The sequence below is a fragment of the Drosophila subpulchrella genome, chromosome 3L (genome assembly GCF_014743375.2).
Source record: "Drosophila subpulchrella strain 33 F10 #4 breed RU33 chromosome 3L, RU_Dsub_v1.1 Primary Assembly, whole genome shotgun sequence".
Taxonomy (NCBI): domain Eukaryota; kingdom Metazoa; phylum Arthropoda; class Insecta; order Diptera; family Drosophilidae; genus Drosophila; species Drosophila subpulchrella.
Genome location: NC_050612.1, coordinates 5,270,207 through 5,291,657, shown reverse-complemented (window position 1 = coordinate 5,291,657; position 21,451 = coordinate 5,270,207). Strand labels below are relative to the sequence as shown.

Sequence of the window (21,451 nt, the reverse complement as noted above, 5' to 3'; positions counted from 1 at the left end):
AGGATCTCACAAAGCAAAATACATATATGTAGTATATTAAAAAATATATTGTAGATTTTATAATGATACAAAATTAAAATAAAAATCATACGGACAACTAGAAAGCCTTAGATTACATATTCTTGTTCGGCTTAAACGTGTGAAGGTTTAGCTTCCAGCGATCTTGGCTTCGCTGTCAAGTTGAAGTTCACAGATCTCGACAACTTATAGGCATATGACTAACGACGACTATGCAAATTAGTTTGGGCCATATGCCCGGTTATCGCAGGCACAAAAAAACCAAAAACAAAACTCAACATCTGTTCGGACTGGGGCTAAAAGCAAATTGCCCCGGCGGCTTGGACGACCGTTTAGTATCGGATCGCAAGGCATTATACCGGCTGAGCATCCACGAACACTCACGTATCGCTAGTTAGAACAGATATAGGGGCGATCTCTGGCGCTGGGCTGGCGTTTCATATATAGTCGATGATGTATGGTGGGAATTTCCGTTACTTTTGCCTTTCGATTGGTTGCTGTCTGATCTCTCCACCAAGTAAAATCTAGAGGTTGTCTCGGAGAGAGCGTTTTAGTATAGTAAACCCGTGTGGATGTGTTGGCATTAGGGTGACTCAAGATTTACTTTGAAAAACACCCAATAATAAATTCCTGAAAAAAATAATTTGGATCCTACTTTATAGTAGTTACTGTCCTATGAACGCGTAATATTTGTGAGGTAACATTCTAAGCCAAGTGAATACATTACCATTCAGGTCCACCCTAGTGCGCCCTCCAGGTGTTACTTTAAGAATAGTAGTTTTGTTTGGTGGAAGTAAACAGATTTCTTTATTTTATTCATTATTAATCTTTAGCTTTTTCATTCTCAGAGACCCGTGGCAGAGTATTTGTTTTTGCTGTTCCTCAATTCGAATTACATATCACTAAAAATCAAAACAGAAATGTCGTCTTCCTCCATCGGATCTCGACTCCGACTTTCTATAACTTGATAGATTGGTTTTCTTTTAGAATATCGCTACAAGAGTTGGCCTAAGTAACCAAATTGTTGTTTGTCTTCTTGATGTGGTTTTTATAAATTTTCGATCTAATCATAACCGCTTTTGTTGCGTTTTATTCACAACTTCGTTTTGCTAAACAAAAGTTAGTGATTTTTGTAAGTTTCGCTTGTTCTCTTGGGAAATTAGTAGGCAACTTAGAGAGTTAGAAACAAACAGTCAGCATCGAATTCATCGCCGACATAATAATAATTAGAGTAATCATAATAAATTTATCATACATACATACAAGCTCCATATTTATTTTGTTTTTAAGTTGTTTACTCGAACTAATTTTAAATGTTTGATTTTTAATTTAGAATTAATTAATATACTTTAAGTTTCTGTTAGAATTTGCTAAGAGTTCATTTAGTTAGTTAATGTTCCAATTCGTTAAAGCCTTTCCTACACACACATATACATTTAAATAGGTTTCCTTGCTAACTTAGTTCTTGGAAGAAAGTTGTAATTTTTGTTTTTCAATAGATTTTGATTAGTTCATTTTGGAGTACTTCGGAGAGGGTGAATGAATGACAAACTGAAACCTCTTTGCTATATAATTTATTTTGGAGGAAATGAAGTTTTCACATAAATGCTAGCGAGAGATTCTTGCTGATGAGAAACAATAGAGGGACTAGACGATGATGATCATACCTACTAAACTACGGACCATTTAAAAAATACAAGAATTCGTATTAATAATTTCATAATTTTCTCATAGATGTGCTCTCTTTTCTTCGTTTCCTGGCTACACAAATCGTTTGCTGTTAAAATTTCCTTATTGTGTTCGGTTTTTGTTCTTTTGGTTTTTGGACCCCTGCCCTTCCTCGGTTATAGATCTGCTGGATCTTTCTTCTGGGTAGTACTTTCTTCAAACTATTTTGCCTTCTATGCTACTTTATGTTCACTTTATTAAAACATACACAGTAAATTCCTCTAAAATGCTTCGGTTTCTGTTGTTTGCTGTTGTTGTCTTGTCACCTAAATAAAGTAAATAGTGTTGCATATTATTATAATTAATATTTGTTTTTTTCATTAACGGGTCTTCGCTAATCAAATCCGACTTTTCCGCCGCAGAATCTGGGTTCGGCACTTTTATTTCATTTGTTACTTGTTTCATTTAAAATGTGCTCTTTACAATGTACACATTCAGAGATGCTTTCATTTGAGTCTGCAATTGTTTACATTTAATCAAATATCGTGTTCGTTAAACTCGAAAATCAGATTTTAGAGATTACACTTGTATTTCGTCATCAGTTTTTCCTGCGGTTTATCAATTTTCAATTTTTTTTGGCGACTACACACACACGACAAGGTCTACAAACGAATGCAATTTAGTTTAAAAACTTTTCAAGTTAGACTAAACGTAAACATAAATCATCTCGATCTAGATTGGGATGAGGCTGCGTCCGTGGCTGAGGATGTGGATGCAAACCTGCTGCCGGCTCAGAACGAGGCTTCCACCAGGTAGGTGCCGTCCATGGGCTGATTGTTTTGGCTGTTTTGAGCATTGCTAGCAGCTGGCATGTACTTGCCGCAGGCCTAAACAGAAACGAGAACAGAGAAGAAAATGCATTAGGGCTTTTACCGTTGGAGGTCATGTTTCACATGATTAATGATGGCTTCGGACGGCGTAGATATGCCTAAAACCGAAAAGAAGAAGCTTGGATGCGGGGTAGCAAGTTGGTCTTCTAAATCATCAATGATTTTTAAAGAACTCCTATTTGATAAGGCAAACATCATATTTTAAATTTAGTATGCATAAACTGCATTAAAAAGATTGAAAAATTGTAAAAGCATGTATATGGAAATGTACTCCCTATATTGTATAAGGTTTTGAAATATATATTTAATAAGGGTATATTCATTTGTTGTATTTCCTTTTCTTTAATGCCTTTTAAACTAGTTCTTAATTTGTATATCGAATTGTGTAAAATGTTTTAATCTAAAACTAATTGCCTAAAAATAAATAACTTCGAATCAAATATCTTACAGTCTTGTCATCATTTTACCGCACGGTGTACATGTTATCTACACCGTCACTACATTTGACAATCAAAATTTAAAGCATACTTTTATGGTGGGTGGTTGATTAGTAGATGTAAAACTATAGATTGTATTAGATGTGGGGCTGTCGAATATTTTTATAAATATCGTATCAATGATATTTAGAATATCAAGTAAATATACATACAATACTCGATGTTTTTAATATTTTTTATTTCAATAAAGAGTTGAGTTAGTGCTGTAAAAGCATTTTTAACTCTTTTATTTTTTTTACAAAACAAATCTACATTAAGTAGATTAAAAACAGTGATTTTCTGGTAAAGCTTTTAATATTTTTGTTGCATTGATTTTAAAAATACCCGTTGTGTTATGTGATTGTCGGTCATCCGACTACGGGACGCACACAAACGCATTTAATAGCGGACGGCAGCAGCTTCGAAGGTACAGAGCTACCTTGGGTAACCAGGTATAATAATGCTAATTTATTAATATAAAATATATATTATATATGTATATATATATATATATTAAATGTGACCAACTTAAAAACATCAAAAAAATCGCAACAAAGTATCGTATTTTTTATATATGTCTAAAAACCTTATCACGATGGAAATATATCATATTAAAAAAATTTTGGTATCGATATTTTAAAATATTATCAACAACTCAAATTAGATGCTTGTTTTAATTTTGTATAAGATGTTAGGACAAAGGTTTAAAAATACATAGTGAAATTCCTAATAAGGCAGTAATGATGAAATGAATTTTATTGTTTATATTTCTGCATTTGCAAAAATGTAAAAGTATTAATGGAACATAATTATGATGTTAACCGAAAGTTGGATCAAAAAGGCATCATTAAGAGCACCGAACAGCTTTTAATTCAGCTTGAGATGCTTTTAAGTGTTAACCTCGAGGATGCTTTTGTACTTCTGAAGGTGAGATGGGGAATATACAAGAATACAAGACCAACAGAGATAACAAAGTCAACACACACAAACGGCTTACACTTAACAAGAGAGGGGTTACGGAAAGCGGTTTTGGACCCACCTGCAATCGCACTCAACCCCCTCGAGGGCCGGACAATGGGGCTCATTCGCAGTCCCCCGCCTCTGCGAGGGGGCGGGTCCTCTACTCTATGTACAGGGTGTATCTGGGGCGTATAGCTTACCTGGTAGCGCTGCGAGCAGCAGCGGCCGCAGCAGGACTGCAGCAGACCGGCGGCGCTGTTTGTCGAGTGGGCGGGACTGGCCATCGGCGACGGAGAGCCCGGCCTTTTGGGCTGGCCGTTATACGGAATATCTAACTCGACAAATTCTCGATCCTGCGGTTTTTGAGCATTGAGAGGTACAGCCAGAGAAGAATTTTACAAAGAGAAACGAAGAATACATAGAGTACAATGTTTTTTTTCTTTTTCAACAATTTTACATTATAGAAATTCGGGAGGGAGGGGGTTTACACACACAAAACAGAGGATATAGGGTTAGGTACATACGCATAAACAAATACTTGGAGCGAGAGAGAAGGAGAAAGAGCGAGCGTTTTTGGCTCTTTCGATTTAACAACAATTAAAACATTAAGCTGGTCTAGTGGGAAGTGGGACAAGTTATAAACATTTGAACGCTACAATTTATGATTAGGAAATTAGGTGAGTTTTTCGTAATATTAGTTGCGGCTCCTAAGCAATGACAATTGTACAAAATCACTATGAGAACAATTTTTCATTGAAACAGCCAGGGGGCGGTCTAAGGGGCGGGCAGCGGGCGGGCGATCACTTAGCGGAACGAGAGCGGTAAATGCGGGGCGGGTTGGGGGCGTGGGCTGGCGGGGGGCGGGGGCGGGGCAGAGCGGTTCGAGTGGAAAGCAAGCGCCAGCGAGCGGCATTCGAGTGCGACTTTTGGTTAATACGCGGCCACGTTTATAGCTCGATTCTCGATTTATGACGAATTGTTATTTTATTGATTTGTGGTTTTCGATGAAGATTTTAAGGGCTCATCAAGTGGAACAGCTTATTGTTTACGGCTAGAAAACATAAATATCGTTTTTATGTGTAAAGTCCCCTTCTAACTCACTTTTTGTTTAAGGCATCCTGCATTTGGACACTTTCTTTCCTGTTAAAAAGGCTTTTATTCAACGGTTATTAAGATTTTTAATCATTGTTGTTTTATTTTGGTTTCATTTAAGTTACTTCAAGGCGTATCAATAAGGAAAATCAACTTACATATATTTAACCCACAAAAATTAGTCTTTACTTTCATTACTTGCTTAAATTTCTGTCGATAATATTTTACGTTTTCATCCAAAGCATTACTAAACTCAACTTACTACAAGTTTATTATCGTGAAGTGCTTACTAAATTTTAATCAAGTAGTGATCTCTTTAAATAGCACTGCTGCTGAGCAAGAAGTATTTAAAATCGAAAATGAATTGGCTTATAAAAAAATGGTAAATGGTATGCCATTAAATGAGATGGAAATGGGAATTTGCTCTCTATAAATTAAAAATTACAAATTGTGCGGCCTAATGGGCTTTATATATCCACTTTAGAGATTTTGCATTGTTTCTGCTGATACTTCTCCTCACTTGATGAGCACCCTCGGCTATTTAAATTGTTTAGATTTTGATATTGTTGGACTTTTATGTTCGTTTTGGGTTTTATGTTGACAGCAATCGATTGCATATGGCTAAATGGACGTTTCAAAAATTTCTTGATAGCATGTGGGGGAGCATTCGCATATCGTTCGAACCGATTCTGTTCGGTAATGACCTATTCGAGGAACTTAAAACAGAACAGAGCGCATAGCATTCAACACGAATCGATTTCTTTCAACAGAGGGTATTGAAAATCAACAAAAAACAACCGACAATCAAAGAAAAAATTTTTAATTCGAAATTGGAAATCATAAAAATTAATTGCAACGCGTAAACATGAACGAGATAGATAGATAGAGAGTTAGAGAGAGAGGGAAGAGAAATATTGAAGAAAGAACGGAACTTAAATACAAACCGAAGGCACTTACTTTGGCGAACTTATATTCGTTTTTCAGAGCATAGACATTGATATTCATTGCTTTTTATTTCTATGTTTTATATTTGCTTGATTTCAAAGCCAGTTTGGCTTCAGATCGTGTGAAAAACATGACACAAATGGTGAACTTAGAACATACAACTTAGGACGAAATACAACAGATCCGACACACATATACGAAAGACCATAATGTACAGAAAACAGATCGAAATTAAAACAATAACCAGAAGGAAACTAAAATTGGATAACATAAAATGCACATACAAAAGATGCTTAATATTCGCATTTCAGTTCAGTTTATTTTTCTCTTGGTTTTTTGCGATTTTCGATTTTGGTTTAGATTAATGAGAAGACGCGAAAGTACTAAAACGCTCGACAGCAAATACTCCTTCCTTTTGCCACCGGCTGATTTTGCTGTCGCCGCTGCAGATGTTTTTTTGGCTGGGGTGGTCGCTCTCGATGTTTCCGCTGTCATTGCCTGCCTAATGAGCTCGTGGCGAACCTTACAATTTCTGACTACAACTGAGATGTTCAAATGTTGCTACATCTGTCACGGAGTAAAAACGAAAAACGTATAGAGAGTGTGACTTGATAGGTAAATCATAAGTTAAATCATAAGTTCAAACACTGAGCGCGCAGTCGAGTGACAGTAATACGTATATCACATGTATAAAGAGATAGAGAAAGAGATAGCTGCAAGGCGAAGGACAGAGCTGCCTCGCACATCGCGTATACGCACCGTTGTCTTCTCCAGACATCGCAGCAAGTGGTGGTGCTGCAGCTCGAAGATGTCCTCGTCCCGGTAGTTGTCATCCAGCTCGATGCCAGACTCCTGGGCAGCCCACCGGGCCTCGGCGGCCTTCTTCTTGCTGACAAAGGCGGCTCCGGACGAGGCCTTGGCAATGCGGATGCGCGCCAGGCGAGCTTTCTGCAAGGCCATAACACATGATGAGTAATTGAGGGAGGGGCACCCCAGCGGGTGCACTCAGAAAAATTTGGAATACTATAGAACATTGCTATGCTAACAACTTAAAATGCGGGATTTATCCCCTGGGTTAAGCCAATTTTAAATATTTATAATTTTGATCAATCTCTATGGATCATATTCCGCAAATATCTTTACAACCTGATAAATTTTAAACAAATATGTTATATGGTTTGAAACACCTCTACTTTCAAGACTTGGATTTGAGTTAATGCTTTCAATATTTGTTTGATTTTTAAAAAATTTGATATGCGCTAGTAAAATTAACCTAACCATTTAGAAATCATTTTAATGTTTTGAATTTTAAATGAGATTCTACATTTTTTGTTCTGTGTAGACGTGGCTTACCCGCTGCGCCTTGCGCTTGTCCGCTCGCTGGTTCTGGTGATAGATTCTACTAAAGTTCGATACGATAACAGGTACAGGTAAGGCGATGACCAACACACCGCTGAGCGAGCATACGCCGCCCACAATTTTGCCAGCTATTGTCTCTGGCACCATGTCGCCATATCTGCAACGGAAGAAAGGATTGAAATATAAGAATGGATAAACCCATTACGGCAAGAAATGGTAACAGAAAGATTAAGTAAAACGTAAGATGAAAAATATCTTCTGGAGAACATGAAAATTAAAGTATTTATTAATTACCAGGATAGAAAAATATAACCCAGAATGTCATATTCATATACCAAACGTAGAAAGTACTTTAAAGAAATGTGACCATGTGTGATTAAAACTAATATATATTTTATTCTAATTGTTTTCGCTATTTCTAGTCAGTAAAAATTGCACAAGCGAAACTCACCCCAGCGTCGTCATTGTGACGATGGTGTACCAGAAGGCCGCCGGAATCGATGTGAAGTTGGTGCCGTTGACGTTCTTCTCGGCGTAGAACATGACGGTGGCGAAGATGATGATGGCCATGGCCAGCGAGAAGACGAGGAAGCCCAGCTCGCTGGCGCAGGACTTGAGCGTGTAGCCGAGGATCCGCAGTCCCTGCGAGTGGCGCGAGAACTTGAAGATGCGGAAGACGCGGAACACGCGCAGCGTGACGAAGGCCCCGCTCACGTCGTCGTTGTCGGTGATCCCGAGTCCGATGTAGTACGGCATGATGGCCACCACGTCGATGATGCTCATCACCGACCGCATGAACTTGCAGCGGTCGGGGGCGGCGAAGAGACGGAGCAGGTACTCCGCCGTAAAGATCATCACGCAGGCGGTGTCCAGGCAGAAGAACACGATCTTGTAGCGCTCTCCGCAGGGCAGGGTTCCCGCTCTGCCCGGCCGGTGGCCACACGGCACCGTCTCCACCACGTTGGCCATGACGGACACGGCGATGAAGAAGCCCGTCACGTAGTAGAAGACCAGGGCACTCGTCGACGTGTGCGGGTTCTCGAAGGCCCGCCACATCTTCTGCCGCATGTTGGTCAGCTGCTGCAGATTCTGATCCCCGTTCTCCGACAGCTTGTCGTCCATTAGCCGCTCCGCGTTCTCCCGCTTCCGGTCCCGGTAGTCCTCGTAACAACAGTCCCCTATAACGTCCGGCATTATGCCGAAGAAGGCCAGCTCCTCGTCGTAGCTGGTGAGGCATTCGTGCTTCGGATAATGCAGTTTGCCTGTCCGGTAGTAGTTGAGTATGTGCCGGAAGATGTCCGGGTCCCGGTCGAAGAAGTACTCTTTGCAGTCCTCGTCGTAGAAAAACTCCCTCTCATTCGAACCTGAATGGGTGATGCAATTATATTTAATATTTTACTTAATATATTAACAAAATGTAATATTAAACTATAGAGATGATGGGTAAAAGAACGTTCCCTAGATATTTGATATTATAGGCATCGAACGAGTTGGTTTCCTTTAACTGGGAGTGAATACATGAACAAGTTTATCAGTCAATTTATAAATTTTATGATTAGACCAACGAGTGAGTTTCCTAAGAAATCTTGTCTGAATTCATGGTATATTAAAACGTTCCAGGAAATGGCGTATACGCAGGAATGATTTTATTACAAAGTATGCATTCTCAGTCTTTAAGTAAATAAATAAACAACAGCTTTAGGATACCTCTTTAACTAAATGAAGGCAGCATTGTGGTGTGCAGAAGTTTTGTACTTGGTGAACTCTTAAAGGTCAAAGTTGCTTGTAGGTAATTTCATTTTATTTTAAAAATAGAAGCTACTGCTCCAGGTACCACCGATTTGGATTAGCTCTAATTGATGCGCAGGAAGATAGTTTAGGTTACTTTAACTAATTTGTGTTGGGTCCAATCAAGTTATCCATTTTATGTTGAATATAACAGTTGGTAGATTACAGTCTAACGTTACTCTACAGAGTGTTGTGATTGAATAGGTAGGTAAATCGAGTGCTGGAGGTGGGACTACTAACATTTAAGTACTTTCGAGAGACCTACCTAAAAGAGTATCTGGATACTTCTCCAAGGTATTCCGCCACGTTTCGAAGCGCCGGCCGGAGACGTTGATCAGGAGCTTCTCGTCGTCCGTTTTGCGGCGGTCCTTGGGCATCGGGGGCGGTGGCAGTGGGTGGGTGGCTATCGGAACCCACCCGATGGCCGCCGCCCGGGCGAAGGGCAGCCAAGCGGCGACCGAGGCCATGCTATGGGGTGGAATGTTTCAGTGTCCGGCTGACTGTGGGACGCTCCTTTCCTCCGCTCCTCGCTGGGTTCCGCCCTCTGTGGCTTGGCTAGTTCCTATATTATTTGGCAGTTGTGTGGGGGATTCCCGAAATCTCTTCGGGATGGGGAGTCCGGTGATGAACTCCTATGTTAAAGCTTTCGTCCGCTGCCCGTCCTTATTGTGCTGCGAGTGCATGTTTGCAACTTCTCGCTAGCTGTGTTTTATTGCTTAAACTTATTGCTGTCATTTTGCTGTGGCTGCTGCTACGTTTGCTTTTATTGTTCACTGCGGGGATATGAAAAGTTTCCTGTGTACTCCAGTTGTGTTGATGTGCAGCGCTGCAAGAAAGTGGAAAAGTTGGCGGGGCGTAAGTACAAGTTTTGTGAGGGCAAGGCGCTTGGTATGAGAGTTTTAATTCCACAAAAAGTTTTTGAGACACGCGCGCAGCAAGCACACACAAATCAGAGAGCAGCGCATTTTAAGCTGAATTCGCGAATTTAGATTCCCTCAAATGTTTGACCTTAAACTAAAAAATAAATAATAAATTCTAAACTTAAAAATATTTGAGTTATAACAAGATCCATCAGAATAGTTTCAAAAAAACAGGAAATATTATTTCAGAAACGCATAAAAATGTATTTATCGGTAGCATTTTCACAAAGATTTCCGAAATGATTTTTCAACTTCAATTACGACTGTTTAACCATATATTTTAAACATTTTTTTAAACGAATTCCTTAAAAGTTTAGAGCAATCCCACGATTACACTTAAATCCCCCGCAAATTCCCAGAGACCATGTGAATAGTATTCGTTTGGGATACGCTCATCCAAATTAAAACCACCCACATTTAATACAGATGCAAGCAATTGTTTGAAATTCACTTCAATCGAATTCTAAAGTTTATGGGGAATCCCAAATAGTATTGTTTCCCCACACCCGTCCGGTGGATTTTCCGACTTTCTCAAAGCATAAATATTATCATAAATCTGTGGGAACAGCCCGCTAGCCCAAACCACACACACACATCGACCCACTCTTCAATTTCTCGCTTCACTTGTTTATATTATCAATTTATCCCCTCCCGACGCCTCTGCACATATAAAATGATTCACAGCAGCGGCAATCGACAGACAACGCCATTCAATGCGTTTTCGAGCAGCGCTCTGTCTAAATATTTAAACGAGGCAAACAGAACCGAGCCAACTGGAGCAGAGAGGGATATGTTCTGACCGGGTATGAGTATGCCCCCGAGGGTCCGGGTCCAGCAGCTGAGACCATTTCAATGTTTCGAGCCATCGTAGTGAACGACCATCGGACGGTCTTCCATCTGTCCACGTCTGGATGGATCTGGTTTGGCTCCGTAGTTCTGGCTCAGGATGGATACAGTGAGAGAAAATTCCATTCCAAGCTGATCAAATTATACTCCATTTTTTTATCAATTGTTATGACCTCGAGATGGAAAAACTGATCCTTACTAAGTGGAATGTAGACAATAATAAGCCTATCTTTAGAAAATAACAATTTATTTTTCTAACGACTAACCCCTCCGTAGCTTTTAAAATACATAGCGATACTGAGTTGGAATGCCATATTAATGCGGGTCTATAGGAAACATATGCTTCTAACGAAATCGTAGCCATACAAAAATATGTAATGCTGTTATTAATAAGGGAATCTGATAGTTATTATCATCCAAAGTCTAAAATGTGATATACAAATTAGCAATATTTTTTGCCAGTGTGATTTATTTAAGACATTTTGGAATTTTTATCTGTTTGAGAATTTTCCATTGGACTATTAGTAATCGATGCATTCTTTTCCGAGTGTATGGGAACCATTGGGCGGAATGCGTGGGTGTCTTTGCGTGCCTTTGGTCTCAGTATTGCCAGTCGCACAACAAATTTATGTGCAATTCTATAGACAGTAAACACCCTGCAAATCTTCCTTGGCCACAAGTCATTTTCCAAACAACAATTAGAACGCAAAAAGTTTTTGTGTCTGTCCTTCGGCCTTGCGCCCACCCCTTGGCCGGCAACCACCCACCCAGCTGGGCACAGTGACAAAGAGTCATTTGTTTCCATAAATGTCATGGCTTGGCATGCCTCTTGAAGTCTATATAATGTGTGCCTTTGATTTATATAATATTTATGGCGCTGTCTCTTGTTGTGCCACTGGCACTGCTCCGTTATTCTGGCCAAGAGCACATCGATTGCACTGCCACAAATGGCTACTTCAATTGCTCCGAATGGACACCTGACAAATGCCTATTGGGTCGTACACGCAGGAAAAAGTCGAATGATTAATTTTAAAAGAAAGTTTCCTATTATTTTAAAGTTTTTGAACAAATTTGTTGCATTCGAAAATCAATCAAGGGAGATTCCGTTTTGTACACCACTCTAATAAACAATTTTCACTAAACATAGAGGTGTTACAGCATCTGAATAGTTTCACTGAATAACAAAACGCATTAAATGCAACAATTTTATACATTTTTAAATATTTTTAACATTGTTAGTAATATTTTCTACCTTGATACATAATTTTTTTGTAATACATATGTAACACAAAACTTTAAATAAAATATGCCGATTTTTTTACTAGCCATAGACCAACATTAAAAAAAGGTACCATAGCATATCAATTTTAAATCCTAACATGTTTCACAATTAAAAAAAATATATTAAATTATCGATTAATTGAATCATGATTATCAAAACTTTTTCTCCAAGTGGCAGTATGCCTTAAAGAGGCCTCTCTTGGGAAGTGAAAAGAGGTGTTTTGGGGCGAAGAGGTTGATGATGCGTTTGTCATTTGGCGTTTCCATAACAATAGCCATTAGGAGTTATTAGTTTGCTGAATGGAAAGCAGTAAGACACGACACGGTCACAAAAAGGTTGTCGATAGTTGAAGGCTAAGGTTAGACAAGGTTAGCTCAGGTGATAGATGGGAATGGGGTTTGGATGGCTGGCTTTGGCTTATTTAATGAATAGATAGTTGCATGTGATACATGCAAAACAGGTATCAAGGCTCCAATTTGATTGATGACTTTATCGCTGTTTTCTTACGACGATTTATTTGAGTAGTTGGAAAATTCGCAACTTTGGAAAACTGTTATTATAAAAATATGTTATTGTACCTATAATTCACTTTTTAAAATAATTAATTTGCTAATTTAGTGATACTCAATATTTTTCTAAACAGAAAATTCACTAAGTTTGGTCAAAGAAAAAATGAAAATTCTGCTCCTTTATAAATGCCCTAACACCAATGTTATAAAATATTTTATAAAAGATCCAGTTACATAGCAAGTAAGCTCTGTTTGGCCAGTACATCATATCACACATTATGCAAACAAATTTTGCATCCATTAAGCTTTGAACATTCAAACAAACCGACAGTTTCGACCTTCTTTGACACTCCGTATATGACCCATAACCACCCACCATCACCCACACCCTCGGCACCATTCGAACCCAGACAATGGGCCGCGGACTCGCAGAGTGTCAGGCCTTAATGTTTTAATGCCACATTATCCTATCAACAATTTTCCTCTATAGATTGACGTTATTCGTGTTCAGAGACCTACAGAGAAAGCATAAGTACAGGAGAAGGAAAAGATTGAAAACAGGATTGTTTAATTTCATTAAAGATATATTCAATTAAACGGAATTATGCGGAGTATTCTTCAATAACACTTCTATATGAATACTAAACTTATTAAAAGGGAAATACCTCTCTTAAGAGTTATGTTCATTGCATAAAATAAAATAGTTAAAATATTTAAAAATGACAATTTTGACTTCGGCTTCTCTTATTCCCAAAATCAATTTTATTTAAAATTCTAAAGTCAAATAGTATATCCTTAAATTTTAAAAGATTTATTTGAACTTCAAATATTTTTAATTTTTCCCCCTGTGTACCTATAGTCGTTGACCTTGCTTTTGTTGGGCGTTGTGGACGAAATGGAAATTAATCAATGCCGTTTGCTTTGCTCTCCTGCCCCACCCCCACATCGAACACCAGGCACCACCCACACCCACCACCCACCACCCAGTGCTGACGTTGATGTTGACGTCTGGGTGTCGTTAGGCAATCCAAGGATAACTTCAACATCGCCATCAGGAGGCAACGCAGCGGCAGGATCAACGTTTTCGGTGCGTGGTGTGTGCCATCAAAATAAATTGTCAAACAGCAAGCGAGGGAACAAGGTCGTACGGGGGGCGGGAAGGGGTGATGAAAAACACCTTGGCGCCAAACTGGACTCCGAAACAAAGGCGCCACATGTCCCCATTATATATTTTTTCGTCCCGCTCTGGGCTTCCATTAATTATTTGCATAGATTTTTTAGATTAGCGTGGCGAGGGCTGCCTAATTATTTGCCAGTTAGCTGGCTGCTTTTAGTTACATTCGGTCTCAAGGTTACGGTTTGTTGGGGGAAATGCCCCGAAAACACAACAGCAACTACGACAACTAAGAACGTGCATCTCTCATCCCTCATCATAATGATGTGGATCCATCCATCCATTCATCCAGCTGTCCATCCATTCGCACCGTGTTCCCTTCAACCAACATTGTCTAGAATTTTTATTCAGTTGCCTTTCGAGTGGGAGTTCTCGGACTTGGTCTTGGGGACTGTGACAGGCATTATAAACATTTCAATCAACATTCGGATTTGCAATGAATGGGAAGGTGAGCGGAATGAAATCCCATAAGAATTTCGTCCATCAATCAATTTCGGTGAACGAACTTCTTTGTTGGAAAGGTCAACTTAAATAATTAATGATATTTTTCAATTCAATTTCCATAGATATGTTTCGGTCTAAAATTGAGATTTATGGTATAATTAGGGAATGAAAACCGTACTGAACATACCAATACATTTTGTGCGTAAACTTCTTTGTTTGAAATATCATTTTGGATATTTACGATTGTTTATTGATTTTAAAAAGTTTGTTGTTTAATAAATCTAATTCAAGATCCGTTTACTTGAGTGAATGAACTTTGAAATTAAAAAAAAATTTTTTTGATATTAAAAACGAGCAACGGGAAGCCATTTAGATATTTAAAGAACACAAATTTATAGTATGTTGAAAAGGTTTTTGAATTACAATATCACCACCATTTTCAAAAATGGTTTAAAATGGGAAATAAGTGTGCAATTACTAAACAGTATATAATTATATTTTGTCTATATCTAAAATAGGAAAGAATCGCCCTCTGCCTAAACAAAATACCATAAGCAAACACAGTATTCAGCATAAATATAGCATACTTTTCTGACCTTCAGCCGTGGAATAACCATATCAATTTACACCTCGGAGCCGACATAAGCATTATCTATTAATGTTGCTTTCAGGGCATATCAACTTCGCCGCCATCTCATTCGGTTTTTCCACTCTTGTTTGTGTTTCCTGACGGCCCGTTTTTTATGTTTTTGTTTTTGTTTATTATAAAGTACAAACAGGCAGTGCGGACCACCCGGCCCTCGAGACCGTTCCATTCAACTTGGAGCCCCATAATGCTAGTTAGGCATTAATGTACGAAGCACACGAGAAATCTACGGAAATCCTGTGAATTTTCCTTCGCAGCCATTGCGTGGGCCTGTGTTATTATGATGGCTCTACTTTTACTTTCTCTTTTTAGCCCTCTCAAAGCGGAAGCCATTTTTGCGAAAATAGAGGCAACCATCGCCAGGTTGAAACCAAATGCAACTTTGAGGCAGAAAGCGAAACGAAAAGAAATGGAAGCGTTTCCAGATCATAAACGCGATTTTATGGCCTGGGGGCATTTCAATTTTGTATTTTTATTGACAATAAGTTAACAATGTTTACTTTTAGATGTGTGTTGCTGGCTATTTTTAAACAATCACAGCAACCTCCCAACCAGACCAAAAATACCCAGAGTTTTCCCCACTGCTTCGAGTTTCCTACATTTCCCCGCGTGGCTTTTCTTTTGTTTACAAGTAGTTTTTTGTGCTTTTTAATTTAGTTTCATCGGTTTAATGAAAAATGAGAAATATGTACAATTGAGTTGAGAGGACCGAGAAGCGAGAGAGTGGGAGAGAGTCTCGCTTTCTCTGCGCCTGCTCATGGGCCCCTTGGGGGGCTGGTCTGGGTTTTGGATGAGGATGAGGATGTGGGCCTGGGTTTCGGGCTCGGCTTTGGGATCCGGATTGGGATTGGTTCGGGCTCGCCCTTGCCCTCGCCGTCGGCTCAACATCAGAAAACATTTCGCCATTTGTCTCTGGGCCTTATGAAGATTTTATAATTTTCCTTGTGCCTTTTACTTTGCTCGTGAGCCCGTCGCTACGCTTAAGTAGGGGCTTATGTATCCTCCCACTAAGAACCCAATTGAAGGTGTCTCCTTGGATAAGGTGTCTATTTGGCAAGCATTTCAAAGAAACTAATTTGCTAGTGCCGCCTTTTCCCTTGTGAGAACTAATTCAGTTTCATACACGATTTATTTTCAATCACCGGAGCTCTATAAATATCTCTGCTGCAATATTGATCCGTGAATATGGTGCAGTGCAGTCGATTCCACTGAATTATGTTTTCCTCCGGGCAGGCTAATTATGTTTAATTCATTTGAAACGAGCAGGAATTATATTTTCATAAATACAATGATGATGATAATTTTCGCCGTTATTGAACAGTCACAATGTGTTGGGGAATGCATTTATGCTAATGACATTTGATTGTTTTTGTGTTAGATAGAAATTGTGGCGGATCCATAATTTGGTTGTGGGGGGGATATAAAAAAAAATTTGTTGAGTAGAAATCAAAAATTTGGAATAAAATACATATTACATATTCTTTTTAACCAGAGTGGGGGATCTATCCCTATCGTGGTTAAAATAAAAATGCATAAGAGTGAAGTTCTATGTTTAAAATGCCATTTAAGCTATATTCTTCTCTAAGCCATGAAGGGAATATATTAAAACTGTGACTGGATGTTACGTTTCTATTTTCTACACGTCACATCCTTTGGAATCAGTAGCATTTAGCTCTGTCCTTCATTTGTCGGCCATAAAATGTGTGTTACTTAAATACAAGAGAGATTAAATAACCATTTCATAAAATGTTTCAATAATCTAATACTTTATACTTTGACAATGACTTTTTCAAAACTGAGACACTGTGAAAAGGTTTCAGTTTGGGGCTGATAAGCTAGAAAAATCATTTCAATAAGAGTCCGATGTAAAGCCTTTAACGTATTTAAGCAAATAAATTATAAACTTAAAGAATAAATGAATTGTTAATTGAATCATAAACCATGCTTTATTGGTTGTAAATAAGCACAAAAGCTTTCATTAAATGCATATAATTATTCGGTCAACTGATGCATGGCCAATTAAAATCATCTCAATCTGGAATCGAAATAAAATTAATTCACCAATATTTGTTTGCTTTGGCAAAAAAAATATGGAGCAGATTTTCAGAATTATTCGCATATTCATTTTGTGGAGCGGCAACACACTGCGTATGCTTATTATTAATTTAAAGCATTGCCCATACGTCATGTTGCCCAGAGGACAAAACAAGAAAAGGCCGAACAATTCGATTACAAGTTGATTTATTATTTAAATTCCGTGTATGGAACCGAATATTGGCAGCAACAGGGACACTGGAATGCTGCGAAGTCGAAGAGCTAGGTCTGTTGGAAACTGAGGATCTCAATGGAGTGTGCTAGTTAAAGAATTCACATAACGAAAAAGGTAGAGAAGTTTGTTATATAAGTCATTACATTTTAAACTGTAAAATAATGATTTCTTTTAAAAGGTTTTTTACGCTAATATGTTATATTAATATTTTTAAACTAAGATTTATTGGTGCCGAAGTGTTTTTAAGCATTTATGTCATAGTAATGCTCGAAAAATAAAATTGGATGAATGTTGGGTAATGAAATGGTACTTTAAGTGAATTTTTACAATAATTTACTAGATAAAAAGTAAACAAAGTTTCTCTGTAAATCAACTCAAACTTTTGGAACCGCTTCTCGAATAACTTTTTCTAAGTGTCCAACTTCACGGCTTACATAATAAAGAGACATTGGGCCGCTGGATGTTGAGAAAATCTAGCTCGAGAATTTCAGTCCGCTATTCAAATTAATTGCCAAACTCATAAAAACTTTATAGAGTCGGCCTTATCAGTTGGCCAGCATCGTCAGCTGGAACGGCTGCAATGCACCGAATCCACCACCCCGAAAACTTTTGTCCCGGTGGCCCTGACAGGCGGAAAATCAGGAGCGGCTTAGGGGATGTGGGATGCGGGGTGGGGTCCTCCGGACGGACGTGCAAGTGACCCAGAGAGCCAAATCCTAGGCGCACGGTGGGATGGTGGTTAAGGCCAATGGCGTAATTTATGTAGGCGCGCTAAGCCTTTCCATGCGTAAAATGTGATTATATCTGCGTATAAATACGCATACAACTGTGACCACGTACGGGATTGTGTACTATATGTGCCTACTGGGGTGTGTGAAGTATATATGGTGTGGGAGATTACTAGGGCTGCCAAAAACTTGTAAATTAAAATAAGAGCTTAACTAAAAAAGTACCAAGGAAAATTACATATAGCAATATTACAGAGCTCCTTAATATGTATACAGAGAAAACTATCTAAGAACATTGTTCTTGAATTAAGAACATTGTTCTTGAATTGAGAACATTCGTTCTTGAATTGAGAACATTGTTCTTAAAAACCGTGTAAGTACATTTTGGTATCAATATAAGAACGAAATGGTGAGAAGAGAAAAGTTAAATTGAGTTTATTTAACAACTTTATGATAAGTATACACTAAGAACTGAACTAATAGTTTATTTGTACATACTATGTACTTAAATACCGCCAATTTAACTTGATTCGAGCAAAATAAAAACATTTTCAATTTAAAAATGTCGTTCTATTTTTAAGAACATTTTCAACTCAGATGAGGACGTCAGAATTTTCTCTGTGTATGTAATATGTATGTAATATTATTTGTTATGAAGGGGTTATATTATATTATTTGATAACCAGGAGTTATATTATATAATTTGCTAACCATGGGTATAGTATTATATTATTTGATACCTTATTCCCAGGTGTTTTAAAGCACAAGCCATCGGGAACATTAATTTTAATGCATTTAACCACTATAAATCAAGATGAATTGATAAAATATTCGCACTCTGTGCCCAGGTGCATTAAGCTGTAATAAAACCGTAATTCTTATCCAATGATAACAAAACAACAACTGCTTCTGCTGCATTAAACGCGTCATCACAGGAACACACACACGCACACCCACTCACGCACGGAGACAAAGCCTGTGTGTGTGCATCCGTGATGCTGGTATTAGTGCGGCTTTGTTGTTGCGCCAAAAACCAAGCCAAGGATTTTTCGCACATTTACGACAGCAAATGGACTGCAGCTGCTGCACTGAGCAAAAGGACATGTTTAAGCCTTCCCATGTTTGTCTAATATCCATTACTAATCAATTTTCATGAAATTCGTGTTTTTAATTTGGCTAAGAAGATCTGTTAAAATTAATATAGCTGATCCTTCACGTATCCTTTAAGCCTAAGCCTATGTTGCCTAAGACTATTTATTTTAGTTAATAAAATAAAACAAGAGATTATGTTACATTCTCAACATTTTTTAAGACAGAACAAGAAACTTTACTTGTTTTAGAAATTGAGACAAGGACAACTTATGCTTGGTAACGAATTTGAGTTGGATATCAAAATGGTATACGACTTTTAATAATTCTAAATGGTAATTTCATAGATGACCATATCAGAGAACACGTTTTTTAAATAGAGAGAAATTAATAGTAGTAACATGATTTTGGGAATATATTTTAAATTTTATATTATCAGATATAAGTACAATGAAGTTTTTCAATTGGTTAACGTTTTGAAAGTAATTTGGGAGGGTGACAACCTAATTCAAAAAATAAAACCAACTTCGGCCCACCTATATCGGAGTTTCGATATAATTGAAATGTCCTATCTGGTTAGCTTTTTATTTTTTGAAATTCTATTTGGCCGGAAAGCTATTGTATAGAGATGGTTATAATATTTAAAGCCCGAATTAGCACAAATATAGGTACAGAAAAGATGTTTTAGCACCCTATCAGATTAAAGGAAGTTATTAAAAGTAGTGTTTTTAATTGAAACATCATGCTCTGCTTTTTTCCCAGTGTCCTGTTGCTCCTGGCTGCCTCATTCTCTCTTTCTCTCCTACAGACGACCTTCACTTTCATACGGCCGACCGTTATATATTTTGTTTGCTCGACGCTTTTTTAACATGTTAGGTTGTTGTTTTTATTTTTGTTAGCCTGCTGCTGGATAAATTAATACCGTGGGTGGAGTGGCGCGGGGTGTGGGGGGGTGGGGGGCTCTTAAATAGGCCAACTATGCTAGCAACTACTTGTTGTTGTGTTGCACGCACGCCATGGGGTGCAATTAAAAACCGTTTTTTATAAATGCCTTAACCACTTGGCAAGGACATGGACGGTTAAAACTGGATGGGACTTTTCTATTTTCTATTTTTTTCTAGCTTTTCTCTGTTATTTTTTACGGCTGTTGTTGTTGCGGAGAGAACGACCGCAACAACAAAAGCAACAACAGCAACAACAGCAACATTCGCGGATACACACATTTTCACAAATCAAAAAAGCAAACGAATATTGCCACACAGACACCCACACACACCGAGACACACTCCCACACACACGCACACGGACAAGAGAGACAGACAGGAAAATCTCTCTTTTTTTATGGATTTTCTGGGCAGGCAATCTGCTTTCGCTGATGTTTGATTAAACAATTGCTTTATGGTTTTTTAATACTTCTGTTGACTTTCTCCCATTATCTCCTCCGCCTTTCTCCGGGGAATCTGCGAAATTGTTTACACGTCTTTACATACATACGCACACCTTTCGGTTTGTTACATTTACACTTGTCGCCTCTTACACTCTTCCCACCTCCTCCGTTTCTTTCCGTTAGCCGCACATTTTTCCGCACTATTTCGTGTACATTTTCCCCGCTTGCGCTGCGCTAAATTCTTTTCTGGCCTTTTCTTTTGGAAAAACTATTTTTCTTTGAAAATTTTCTCAGCTCTTCCTGCACGCACGGTGGCCACAAAAACTTGGCCCAAACTGCGTCCCGCTGTTTGCTCCGCTCGGCTTTTTCTTGGGGGCGTTCAGACAAACAGTTCTCGACAAACTGAAAGTGAAAAGTAAAGGCAAAAAGCGCCAGCGCCTCCGACCGACGGCCGTACCATCCGAATCCGATTCCGAACCAGAATCCGGGACAGCAGAAACACACTCACGGAGTCGGCGCACTTCATAGAGCAAGTGGTGGGCACTGAAAAGCGAAACAGAATCGGAACAGATGTTGATGTTGCCTTTCGAATGAACTATGATAAAATATTAATGGGTAATACACATATCACCGAGTTCCCATCAAGGATGTGGTAATTCAGCGAATTCAGTATCGGTAAAATGCATTTGACATATTTTGATTAGCCTTTTGTCCTATCATCTATCGGATGTGTCTTAAACGGTCCTTAAAAATTGGTAATGATCGTTGATAAGATCCTCAATAATCTTTGAAAACTGTTAAATTAAATCACTTTTTAGTTGATATCTACTTGAAGTAAATATATAATCACAAGAATAAAATATTTTTTTAAATGTTAATGTTGCTTTTCAAAAACATATTAAGATTTTTAACCAAATTCTATGTAATGCAGTTCTTTTTAAATATGTTTTAATAAAACAAC

General features: G+C 38.3%; 1 protein-coding gene across 5 annotated transcripts; it reads right to left on the bottom strand.

The window, feature by feature from the left end:
- Positions 1–801: 801 nt before the first annotated feature.
- LOC119553058 (potassium voltage-gated channel protein Shal) lies at positions 802–20,900 on the bottom strand. Of its 5 annotated transcripts, none has more exons than XM_037863174.1 (7): positions 20,641–20,899; positions 9,462–10,022; positions 7,860–8,772; positions 7,403–7,565; positions 6,809–6,997; positions 4,213–4,365; positions 802–2,573 (listed from the first exon to the last, which is right to left on the bottom strand). In XM_037863174.1, exons 2-7 carry the CDS (start codon positions 9,661–9,663, stop codon positions 2,478–2,480), a joined length of 1,716 nt encoding a protein of 571 aa, XP_037719102.1. In that variant the 5' UTR covers positions 9,664–10,022; positions 20,641–20,899; the 3' UTR covers positions 802–2,477. The 5 variants fall into 5 exon arrangements, with proteins under 5 accessions (XP_037719102.1, XP_037719103.1, XP_037719104.1 ...); XM_037863175.1 differs by having other exon boundaries at positions 20,652–20,899; XM_037863176.1 differs by lacking the exon at positions 20,641–20,899 and adding an exon at positions 20,604–20,622.
- Between the last annotated feature and the right edge of the window lie 551 nt (positions 20,901–21,451).